Source organism: Ochotona curzoniae, unplaced genomic scaffold, assembly GCF_017591425.1.
Source record: "Ochotona curzoniae isolate NIBS_2020 unplaced genomic scaffold, NIBS_Ocur_1.0 scaffold_4683, whole genome shotgun sequence".
NCBI lineage: Eukaryota > Metazoa > Chordata > Mammalia > Lagomorpha > Ochotonidae > Ochotona > Ochotona curzoniae.
The window spans coordinates 31,573,435-31,586,202 of NW_024467121.1; the positions used below are offsets into that span (position 1 = coordinate 31,573,435).

General features: G+C 43.5%; 1 protein-coding gene across 2 annotated transcripts in view; it reads left to right on the plus strand.

Moving 5' to 3' along the window:
• Nucleotides 1-12,410, plus strand: part of SIPA1L2 (signal induced proliferation associated 1 like 2) — a 149,752-nt gene extending 137,342 nt beyond the window's left edge. The window contains exons 19-22 of one of the 2 annotated variants that reach the window (XM_040967996.1): nucleotides 4,911-4,964; nucleotides 5,525-5,648; nucleotides 6,888-6,969; nucleotides 11,042-12,410. In XM_040967996.1, coding sequence (XP_040823930.1) covers nucleotides 4,911-4,964; nucleotides 5,525-5,648; nucleotides 6,888-6,969; nucleotides 11,042-11,188 — 407 coding nt within the window. In that variant the 3' untranslated portion in view covers nucleotides 11,189-12,410. The remainder of the gene's footprint in view (nucleotides 1-4,910; nucleotides 4,965-5,524; nucleotides 5,649-6,887; nucleotides 6,970-11,041) is intronic. The other variant, XM_040967997.1, reaches the window with a different exon arrangement.
• Nucleotides 12,411-12,768: the final 358 nt, after the last annotated feature.

The following is a 12,768-nucleotide window of genomic DNA, read 5'->3' on the forward strand; positions in this document are numbered from 1 at the left end:
ACTACTCACAGCTGGTATCATTATAAAGATTACAAAGTGATCCGTCTTTGCACTCCGGCAGTGTGACAATAGCTATCTAAAGCTAACAAAAGGACCCCACACACACACATACACCTTTGACCAGAAGTCTAATTCTTGAGACTGTGCCAATAGGAAATTACCCAAAAAAGAAAGCTTCCGATAGAGAAATACTATGCAGCATATCAAAATGTGGTAAATGTATAGATAACCAGATTCTACCCCCAAATTAAATTTTTAATTTTTTTTTAAATGGAGAAGTCTGTTCATAGGACTGGAAGACAGATGCTAATTTGAATATTGTCTGCCAAAATCATCAACCCAGCACACCTGACTAACTGCCTGTGCTGTGGCTCTCAACTTCCAAAAGCTGTCTGAGCCCCATCTCATACTTTGGTTATGCACTGCTTTGTCGGTGGGTGGTGAGATGTACCCTCTGCTCATTAGAAATCCTGAGTAACGTCACTGGAGATGATCATTCAGCCACCTGTGCGGGACTTAGCATGTCCTCTGCTATGTCCTCTTTCTACATAAGGCATGTATGCAGCCCTCCTAGACTTGAATTCAACACAGCGTTTGTGCTTGCGCGCGTGCGTGTGTATGCGTGGGTGTGTGTGTGTGTGTTTCTTTTCAACTTTACTGATGCAGAAAATGCTCTTCAGATTTTGAGTTTTATGCTTGTCCCAGGCCAGGGATCTGAACACAATACCCTTGTGATGCTGGGCAGTATCAGGCAGCTGCAGTTCCCTGTGGGCCGATACCCTACAGTGTGGGTGTGCCGTGAGGCTATGGCATGGGGTCAGTGTACTGTCAGTATTTTCAGATGCGCTGTATCTAAAACCTAATTGGAGGGCCATCCACCCACCAAAAAAAAAAAAAAAAAAAAGGTCATTGGAACAAAATGAATCTAAAACAAAACAAACAAACAAACAAACAAACAAACAAAACCAGCCTGCCTCTTAGTGAAGCAGAGAAGTGGAATCTCTGTAAGATGCCTGGAATCGATAACAGCTCTCCTCTATCTGTATTCTCCAGAAAGGTGAATTAGTGTGTTCTCCAGCGTTTGTGAGCAGGTAACGTTTCAGAGTAAACAGACTTAATGGGTAAAATGCAAGCACACCATCAGAGCTGAATTCTGTGTCCTTGCCCTATTCCTAAGCCTGTCTTCCTCCACGTCTCCATGATGGATGTGTGTGTGTGCTTGTGCATGAATACCTGTATGTGAGACATGAACAAAGCAATGGCTCGTACATCCCAGACATCACTGTAATTGGGAAAGGTTCCACACAAGCTGTTTTAATGTGCGTATCTTCATTGTGCACTAATCCCTCAACATAATAAGCACAAATTATTCTGACTAGAACTTTTCAGTTCTGAACTTTCAGCCTGAAATTGTTATACTTACTAATGTTTGACCACTCTGTGTATGTGTGTTTCTGCATGCATGTGTATAAACATAAACAATATATTACATACTCAGAAACTCCCAGTACTAATATAATTAGAGAAGAATGAATGCTGTGTAAGTAAAAGTCAAAAGTAATACAGCAAACCAACCTAAATCATCTCAAAAGTAAATTTAAATCATTTCAGTCTGACATGGTAATTGTATATGCTAAATAAGAGCTACTTTTAAAAAAGAAGATTTTCATATTTTACTTGGAAGGCAGATTTGCACAAAGGGGAGAGCCAGAGAGAGAGAGATCCTCCATCTGCTGGTTCACTACACAAATGGCCCTAACAGGTAGAACTGGGAACTGGGCCAGCCTGAAGCCAGGAGCTTCTTCTGGGCCCCCCGCATGGGCTGATGGGCCCAAGAACTTGGCCATTTTCAAGGCCACTTTGAAGGCTTTTTGCCTTATTCACTTTCCCAGAGGTAGATCCAAGGCTATTATCTTTGCTCATCAGTGGGCTGCTTGAGGACTTAAGTATTTTTTTCATTGAAAGTAAAGTGTCGGGCCCGGCGGCATGGCCTAGCAGCTAAAGTCCTCACCTTGAGTGCGCCAGGATCCCATGTGGGTGCCGGTTCTAATCCCAGCAGCTCCACTTCCTATCCAGCTCCCTGCTTGTGGCCTGGGAAGGCAGTCAAGGACAGCTGAAGGCTTTGGGACCCTGCACCCGCGTGGGAGACTCGGAGGAGGTTCCAGGTTCCTGGCTTCGGATTGGCGCAGCACCAGCCATTGGGGTCACTTGGGGCGTGAGTCATCAGATGGAAGATCTTCCTCTCTGTCTCTCCTCTCTGTATATCTGACTTTGTAATGAAAATAAATAAATCTTAAAAAAAGAAGAAGAAAAGAAAGTGTCACTTTTGTTTTTTCTTTCTCAGTCGTCAGTGAAGTCAGCTTCCTAACAAGCCAATAAACACAAGTGTCAGAAGGCATCCCTTTCACTTCTTACGTGTCGCCACAAACTCAGCTTGTCTTGAGTTTATGGTTCTGACAGACATGTTGGAACAGCGTTGTTTGTGGAGGAGGTTTATACTAGCCTCGAACTGATTTATCTCACACAGCAAATGCCTGGTACAGGCACGGGTATCCTTACTCCTCACCCTTGGCAGCCATCACTAGTCCATCAGACCGTTCTGCCTCTGAGCCAGATGTGGCCTTACCTTTGGGTGCCACGGACAGCCCAGATGGATTCGTGGCAGTTATTTTCAGTTTCTGCCATCTTAGCTGTAGATGGATATGTACCTGCCTACTATCTGGTCTTCATCTGGTTTAGTGCTAAGTGCCCCAAAAGAATTAACCGACATGGAAATAATCTAAAAGATGGAATGTTTTGCATATAAGCCACTCCCAGGATCTCACATTCCCAGGAATCTGACTACGCAGAAAAGAGCAGAAAGGATGCGCTGTGCTGTGTTCTTAAAGTTAACATTCTGGTGCCTGTCCTTTTTGTGGTTTTGCTTGGGCCATTAAGTGCCAATCTCAGCAATCACTTGCTGACCAGATATTTGTCGTCAGTGAAATACATTGTGGAGGCAGCAAGCTTCGACTGGAAACCATGGCTGAGAATCATGACTTAGTAAGGTAGTTTAGTGTCTGTGCTTGACCAGGTACTATCCTATTTGCATTTCACCTCCCAAGCCTTTCTCATCCAAAATGAAATCCTCTTTGTAGAATCACATTACTGGCACAACTATTTTTGGCTTCTTTCGACCTGAACTGTAGAACCTTGTTTCTCCCCAAGGAATATCTGAATGACTGCCAGAAACAAGTTCTGTTTCAGTAAAATACGCATGTATTTTGTGAAGTAAGACAAAAATACAGGAAGTAAAGCAAGACGTTTTCATTCAGTTACTTGGATTTGTCCATCAGACACAGATATGTAAAGAATGGTGCAAATTCTTTATCCAGTTTCCTGGTCGTTCCTTTTTTTCAGTAGTGAAGTTCATGATGTATTGGTTTGTTTTAAATGTGATATCTTTCCCTGCTTGAGGTCTCTTTTAGCCTCTCACCCCTCATCAGTATTCCCTTTGTTTCCCACATCTGCTGTGCACATTAGATCATGTGGCGAGGTAGGTAGATAATGCCCAAATCATACTGGTAATCTTAAAGATTATTGTATTATATGCAAAAACGCTACTGTTTAGTAGCAAATTGATAGCATGACTGTCTCAGGAATGGATGGTAATAGAATGGATATCGTGTTGTGGAAAGTCTGAGGTGTGGAGCTTTGCAAAAAAGCATGATTGAGGGATATCTGTGTGTCTGTGACAGGTGTCAGGAAAGGGAGCACGTGGATGTAGGACTCCCTGAGCAATCAGTCACTGGGTGAGCTCAGCCTGACTTCCAGGAGGGCCCAGCCTCTGTTGGAGTGCAGAGTATGCTCTCGGCACTCTGCCCACAGCCCCGGCTTACCTTTGTGAGTGCCTGGCAGCTTCAGCACCTCCATCCTTTTTAATTAACTGGAAGTGCCTGACCCTCCATAAACCAAACAAGCAGGTAGCCTCATTAGGAGGCTCCACCAGCAGCCAGAGGGAGACCGAATGGGATAAATTAAGAACAGAGCCAGCCTGACACGGACCCAAGTGCAATTTCTCTACCATTAATCAAATTGTATGAAAAAGACTGTGGCAGCAGTAACACTCCTGCTGTATTCTTTAGATGGCAACCATAGATTTGCACATGTGCATAGAAACCAAGGGAAGAGATACCAGGAAATAAGTGGTGGGGGTGGGGAGGAATCTCTGGAGATTCCTGCCTCTCCCTTCCATAAGGTTGAAAAATGAGACTTTCTATACAACATTCAGCATTTCTGAACCAGTGTTCTGGGCCAGTGTTCAGCCCTGAGAGCTGGGTCAGTCTGTACCCATCCTGAAAACTGTGCTGATCCCTTTCCTATCTAGCTATCCACAATGGAATACAAACTTCCTTGTGTCAAGAACAAAAAATGGCCCTGTGTAAGTCGTACTGATCATTAAAACTATTAATCCTCCAATTTTCTTCTAAGCCTTACTAGTCAGATATCTTAGCTAATCTCTATCATTGTCACCTTTTTATATTTGTGGAGTGAGTCATGGAAGTGAAAACCAGAAGTGTGTATACTTATACTTAGACCTGTGTGTGTGTGGCATACCACACTACAGCCCTGGTTCCAAGAAGGATAATTAAACATGAAATGTGTACTCTCTCCACATTGTTTGGCATTGCATAATGTTGGTTCCAGGGGTCTGCTTTCTCTCTCTCTCTCTCTCTCTCTCTCTCTCTCTTATTCTCCTCTTTCTTTGTCTCCCACCCTTCTGTGTGTGTCTGCTTCTCTTTCTTTGTCTCACACACACACACACAGACTATACTTTACATAGTCCCATTAATTCAGCCTTATGTGAGCCCCAGAAATTTTCAAGGTCACAAATATTCCTGTTCACAGGAAAATTCTAAATCTTATTTCAGGTTTTGACTCAGATGAAGAACTTGGGCTGCTTTGTCACAACACGTCCTATCTAGGTGATTGTTTGGAGCTGGTCACTGGCTCTTGATATTCTGTAACCTCTTTTCTACATTTCATGTGTCTGCACGTCTGCATGGTGATTTCCGCTCTGAGGGTTGGGGCTGCACAGGGGGACATGTGCCCTGGCTATCCTATCTGGACAGTGTTCTCTGGGACTGGAGAGAACTTCAAGAGAGGGTCTATTTCCTTGGTTTTGTGAGCCAGCTAAGTCATCATCCAACTCTGCTACTTCATGCACAGCCAACAGCTTTGGCTTTTCTTGGGATGTGGAAAGAAGAAAGCAAATTGGCTCTAGCAAATCCAGTATCTGCTAATTGTCCCTGTGACTGTGATGTGCAAATGCCATCCAGCCCAATAGGACAGCCAATCTTCATGCTTTCTCATTGCCAGAAGCTTGCCTGACTTCATATTTTTTTTCTTTCTTTTGATTTAAAGTAGGGCAGTAATGGGGAAGTTGTTTCATTCAGCCACTAAATTCATCTCCATAAGAAAACGTTGGCTTGTGGCCAGCACTAATCCTCTGTGTGTATGCGTGTGTGTTTCTCCCTTCCCTCAGACCAGCGGATGGCATCCTTCTGCACCATGACAGATATGCAACATGGGCAGGAACTAGAAGGGGACCAGGATCTGCCCTTGTGTGTAGATCCAAGCAGTGGCAAAGAGTTCATGGACGCCAGTGGGTATGTGAGCCCCTGTGGACCCCTATCCTTCCTGCTGTCCCAAGCCAGTGATAAACAAGGATTCAGCTAACTTTATCCCAGAGAGGAGCCAGTCTTCCACCATGCCTTTCCCATAGTCCTGAAGGATCCAGAGAAGAGACTAAGTGTTACTGACTTGGCTTCCTCTCTGCTGGGAAGTTGGCTGCATAACCATTCTGCTCTGTGGGCAGATCCTGACTGCCACCATGTGAAGCCCAGCACCCACTTGGCCAGACTCACTGGCAGAGAAAGGGCAGAAGAGGCCTCAGGCTAGGCATCTACTGCCTAATTACTGTGATAGCACAAGGCAGGAGTGCCTCAATAAGCAGCCTTCCTTTTTTGGGCCATGTATGATCATGTGTTAAGAATGGTTACTCCCACAGTGATCCTTAACCAGGTCCCAAACCTTCTACTGAAGTATGTGGGGAAGACACCAGCTCATTTCCCCAGCTTCATGATGTGTTTATCTTTCCTAATTACACTTTATTTGAACTGTGTTACAATCCACTTACCTATTCACCTTAACACAGAGCTACGCATAATGAATTTCATGACAGGGAAAGGCCAGGTGGAAAAACTGAGCCTGTATTTAGTTCCTAGGTCTTCATTCTGACCAACTCTATTCCAGTTGGCAAAACTCATTTAAATAATTGTCTTTTGTCTTTGCAACCTATATATCTGTGCAGGTTATGAACCTCTTTTTAAATATGTACAATCCCATGGCCCAGCACAGTAGCCTAGAGGCTAAAGTCCTCGCCTTATATGCTTTAGGATCCTATATGGGTGCCAGTTCATGTCCCAGCTGCTCCACTTCCCGTCCAGCTCCCTGCTTGTGGCCTGGGAAAGCAGTTAAAGATGGCCTAAAGCCTTGGGATCCTGCACCCACATGGGAGACCTGGAAGAGGCTCCTGGCTGCTGGCTCCAGCTGTTGCGGCCATTTAGGGAGTGAGTCAGCAAATCGATCTTTCTCTGGGTCTCTCCTCTGTGTAAATCTGACTTTACAATAAATGAATCAATAATTTAAAAATAAATAAATAAATATATACAGTCCCAGGAGGATTTCCCCCCAAAGCAGCAGCAATGTGGGCACTTTCCCAATCTAACCCGGCATTGTTTCCTTTCTGGGTTTTAAGCACAGGCAATATTGAACTTTGTGTGAAAACTTTGCCAACAGAAACTTTACCTCTCTTGAGTCTTTCTAATTATATCCTTATTTGCTAGGGAGCATTCTCCATCAACACTGACTGGCAAAGTTAATCAGCTGGAATTAATTCTTCGCCAACTCCAAACTGACCTTCGGAAGGTAAAGTAACCTCACAAGAGTACAACCAGAACTGTTTCTCTCTGTCAAAGCCACCCCTTTTAACTGTCACAATAAATGAAAAGACTCGGGAAAGTCAACTCTCTGCCCTAGCCAAGACCCAGTAAACATGAGAAAGGAAGACTTCTGTGGTCTAAATCATTTCCTGCCCTACAATGAAAGTGAATGGGTGAGGATGAGCCCTGAGTATGGCCGCTCACTAGCGTCAGGAAGGAGAACTGCAGGCCACCATGTCTCGGTTCATGAGTCAGCCAGTTGGAACCCACTGCAAATGAGGTGACCCAAGAAAAGTTCGCTCCTGCTCAGGAGCCCTAAGAGCACTGTCCTCTTGCTGGGTCATCCTCCCCACCCTGAGAATGTGGCTTTTGCCACCAACCTGGGTGGGCAGCACTCAAAAGAATCTCAGTCCTTCACCCACAGATGCTCCTATCACACCATCAGCCCTGCTGGGTGCCTTTGGCTGTGTACGGTAATGGAAAGCAGTGCTACAGCTGGAGGGTGTTGCAGGAAGGCCTGTATCATGGTGGTTTGGTTTGACTTTTGAAGAAGGGAGAAGTTACAGTTGGTATGAACGCTGATAGAAAAGATCAAGTTGAGAAGGAAATCATGATAAGGTGGATAGCCAGTGAGTGGACGCCTGCCTGAGTGCCCAAGCAGGAAGCTGCCTCAGCGAGTTGGGACAGCACACAGTGCAGAGCATGTCTTCATGTTTGTGAATATGTAATGGGCACATATGTGTACACACATGCATGCACACATTTGCACACACCTAGTTTGCACAAGTTGACCCAGTTCTCCTTTGGTTGTTTCTCTTTTTTTGTTTCCAGTCGCAAGCTAAAAATGTGGTGGTAGAGAGTATAGTTTGAGCATCCCTAATCAAAAAATTCAAAATCTAAAATATTGCAAAATTCAACACTTTCTTAACACTGACGTGACACTGCAAATGCAAAATTTCACACCTGACCTCATGTGATTCACAGAACAAAAGCACACGGAAAATATTGTATCAAATTTTCATCAAGCATTATACAAAAGGTGTATATGAAACAAATGAATTGCATGTTTAGACTTGAGTTCTGTGCCTAAGCTGTCTCATTTTGCATGTATAGCTACTACAAAATCTAAGACATTTATAGTCAAAGCATGTTAAGTAAAAGATTCTCAATCTATATGAAAAGCTTGAACATAAAGGAGTATAAGAGGAATTGATCAGATGTGTTTGGTAGAATTGCCAAGCAAGGCTAAAGGCACATTTAAATTTATACATAAATTAAAATGTTTGTGTTAGCAGAGTTCTGGTTTTCTGCAGGGGACAGATTTTCTTTGGGGAGAGACTATCGCACTTTGCCTACAGGTCAGAGGTTTTCCAGGATATGAAGCTTTGAGTGATGAACTTAGCCAAACCCCAAGCAAACTGGATGCTGGTCACCTTCTCTTTAGCTAAGGATCTAAATTAGCTGGAAAGTTGGATTTAACCAGTACCATTGTTTAGGCAAGAAGCCACGCTAAGGGGAGGGAAAGACAAAGACCATGGGGTATGTATAAGATGTAACTACATTGTGTCACAGAATAAGCTGAATTGAAGGAGACTGATGGAAATGAAAAAGAATAGTAGTTGTGGCTTAGATATTGCTAGAGGAGAAGATACTGAAGACAAATGAAGTGTTTATTTATTTGCAAGCCAATGTGACAACCAAACAAACAAACAAACAGGGTTGGGTCAGGTTGAAGCTTAGAGCAGGAACTCCATTTGGCTCTCCCATTTGGGTGTCAGAGGCTCAATTACTTGGGCCATTTTTTTTAAGATTTATTTTTACTTTAAAGAGTTATGGAGAAAGGAGAGAAAGAAAGGTAACCACCTTACTCCCCAGGTGGTTATAACAGTCAGAGCTGGGCTGGTCTGAAGCTGGGATCCAGGAGCTTCTTCTTTTTTTTTTTTTTTTAAGATTTATTTATTTTATTGGAAAGTCAGATATACAGAGAGGAGGAGAGACATAGAGGAAGATCTTCCATCCGATGATTCACTCCCCAAGTGAGCACAACAGTTGATGCTATGCTGGTCCAAAGCCAGGATCCAGGAACTTCTTCCAGGTATCCCATGCAGGTGCAGGGTCCTAAGCTTTGGGCCGTCCTCGACTGCTTTCCCAGGCCACAGGCAGGGAGCTGGATGGGAAGTGGAGCTGCTGGGATTAGAACCGGTGCCCATATGGGATCTCAGCGTGTTCAAGGCGAGGACTTTAGCCGCTAGGCCACACTGCCGGGCCCGATCCAGGAGCTTCTTTTGGGGCTCCTGTGTAGTTACAGAGGCTCAAGATCTTGAGCCTCCCTGCTGTATTCCCAGGCCATTAGCAGAATAGTCAGGACTCAAATCAGCACCCGTATGGGATGCTAGCACCATGGAGGATTAGCTTGCTGTGCCACCCTGCTGGACTTGGATTATCTTCTGCTGACTTCCCAGGCATGATAGCAGGAGGCTAGATCAGAAGTAGGGCAAGCTCCGTCTGGCTATCCAACATGGGTGTCCACCATCACAGCTGACGGCTTAACTCACTGTGCCACTGTGCTGGCCTCCAAAGAAGTTAGTTTTAGAAGACAGGGGATGGTGCTTAAAATTGCTTTAGGAGGAAATAAAGTTAGCAAACACAAGATATAGTATATGGTTGTGGGTGTGAGAGTGCTGGATTTTAGGATCATTGAGAGAAAGCGGTAGAGAGATTATAGGATATTTTATAGAACTTCTAACTGGACTTCAAACCATCAGCAATGAGAGTGAGAGTTGGAGAAGAGAAGTGTGAATCTAGAATCTGCCCTGGATGGTCAGGGTATATTAGAGAGTTCCCTGAAGAGGGCTAATGCGAATAATACACTGGTGTGCTTTCCAAAAGGAAGGAGCAGGGGCCTATACTGAGAAAAGTAAGGAGATTTTCCACCCAGCCCTATAACAAGCTGCCAGGGACCGTGTCCTTCTGTGACTGCCAGGCTTAGTTAGAGCATGAAGATAAAGGGAATTTGAGAGATGAGGTTAGGAGGGCAGATGGGCTTCATAGCAGAATCCGGGTTCTACAGGCTGATGGAAGATTTGATTGTGGACAGTTGCACAGGGAAGGTTCTGAATCAAGCTAGGCATGAGAGATCCTGGGAGGCAGAATAAGCATAAAGAGGGTAGTGTGGTGTGGAATGAGGTTGGTCCTCACAAGGAGGTCAGTAACAGCCCCTTCTTGGGGCAGGGACTGTCAGTCCCAGTGGTGAGGCAAGTAATATCAGGGAAGGCAGGGAAAGGAATAGGAATAAAAGAGGAAATCTTATGGGAGTGGAATGTCTCCTGAAGACGCCATAATCACCATCTGACCCCACTCAGCCTGGCTTAGCAGTGCAGGTGGCAGTCAGCTACCAAGTTAGATATCATTAAAAAGTAAATAAAATGCTCACTGACACACTCTAATAGGGATCCCCAACCCACCCACTTCTTTTGGGGACAAGGCATCCCCTCTTCAGTATCAGGAGACCAAACCTTGTGTGTTACGTATTTTCCATTCCCTTGTATGGGAAACTCCAGGTGTGATTCTTCTGAAAATGTTGATAATTTTTGTGTAGTTTTGAGAATCAACTATGGAAATACTGTAGACTGGAGAAGCATAAGGTGAAGTAAAAGGCCAGCTGCTCATTTTATTAGAAACATACCTAACAAGGACAGTGATAACCAATATTGTGTAGTAACTTCACTTATAAAGCTCTGTTCATTTGCTACACCCTTTACTGTAGCTTCCCATTTGGGGATAGTGGATATAATAAAGCGTGGCTACTAAGCTTCCTATGTAACAACATCTTGACATCCCTTGGAAGCAAAACGGAACGAAAAGAGAGGATATAGAGAGTGGATTGCTCCTATGCCTTCGTTGGTGGCAGAAATCTGGGGCAGGCAAGTTACATCACTGAAGAAAGCAAACCCTTTCTCCCCTCTACATTAAAATGAAAGTAAGGGATTCTTGGGCACCAACTTCAGAATGAGTGTGCCTGTCAGTACCAATGACTTGATTTACTTCTGCTCGTCCAGGAAAAACAGGACAAGGCCGTTCTGCAAGCTGAAGTCCAACACCTGCGACAAGACAACATGCGGCTGCAGGAGGAGTCCCAGACTGCCACGGCTCAGCTGCGGAAATTCACAGAATGGTTTTTCAACACCATTGACAAGAAACCTTAACCAGCGTGCACCGCTTTGTGGGACCATCGGGGATGCCCGATGTCCCTTCCAAGTTGCAAATGTGTGTCTTCAGTGTGCTGTTAACCAACTGTAGATGTTTTTGCTCTTCCATTCAATGTAGCACCATTCACCCCAGCAGGATAAAGAACTTCGTCTCTTTTCTTGGTAGCCATAGCAGAGAGCAGTGCTAATGTGAATATTGAATGTAACTCCCAGTGTGAAGATGAATGTAAACCCTGGTGTTAGTTGGGATCTTTGTCTTTCAGACTCTACTAAATGATGCTGTGGCATGGGCTTACCTCTGGAGGAAAGAGATGTGGGTTAGATTTCCTATATATCAGGTGACCTGGTAGAGATGTTAAAGCAATTTACCATAGTTTGAGCTTCAGTGTTGTAAAATAAACATGAAAACTAATAATCAGACATATACTTTAATGTTAAAGGTGCTCTATTTTTTTGGATGTACAGTAGTTTTATTTCCACAGCCAACATTATCATAGCAATAAGAAAGGACACATAGTAAATAGTTGGAAAAGCTTTTGTTGGGGTAAATTTTGAAAAAGCACTGATATGTTTAACAGTCGTCCAAATGCAGTTACTTTAGAGACTTATTTATTTGCAGGAAGAAAAAAAAAAACGGTGCCTGAATATTAACAGTGTTCTGATTTTTTTTTAAATGAAAAAGATACATATGCCTTGTCAATGGCTCACCGAGTTGTCAGTAGTCACTTCAACTCTTAGTTCACTTTTGTATAGTTGCTCTGCTGGAAAAGAAAAAGAAAACAAGAGTAAAACTGCTGACTTGTTAGAGAGCCCCTGTGTGCTGGGAAGCAGCGGCATCACTTGTACAGTGCCAGATTTGTTTATCTTTGTACAGAAGCTTTGATGAAGTGTCTTGTATTTAACACCCTTATTTAAGCTTATTTAACCTTAAATTGTTAATTTTATAAAATGGGGTTGTACCTGCACTATGAGGAGGGAGGGGGCAGGGGTAAGCTCCGCAAAGGCTGAGCCTACCAGGAACAGACTGACGAGCAGGGCGGGAGAGTCTAATGACTGGATGCTGCTAGGAACAAGTTGTTTGTATTGCTTTACCATTTTTAACTGTTCTATTTCAGATGAACATACATTTTGCTTTTTTAATAAATGTTCAAAAGAAGTCCAAATATGTAATGGTGTCGTCAGGTGAATGTAGATTTCTTTTTTAAATGATCCAATATGTGAACAATCCAGTTGTCTGTGAATTTATTGTGGGTCGTTTGGGATCTTGATCTATAGTAAATGCTATTTAGTTGCCTTCGTAGAGAATCCCAATCTGACCTAAGGAGTTACTGTTATTTCTTAGTAGCTGTTGGGTGCTAGACAGTTTTCTTGTTAACCATACCATTGAATCCACTCTATCTCTAGTAGATAAGAAAAGGGATTCCCATTTACAACCAAGGAAATTGTGATTCAACTTTAGTGATGTACTCAAGGTTGTTAGTGCTTTTTTTTTAAAATTAGTTTCTCATTCAACAATAAGTTTGGTATTGCTTATAAGAAAATGCACACAATAAAATAGTTGGAATTTGCAAAAACAG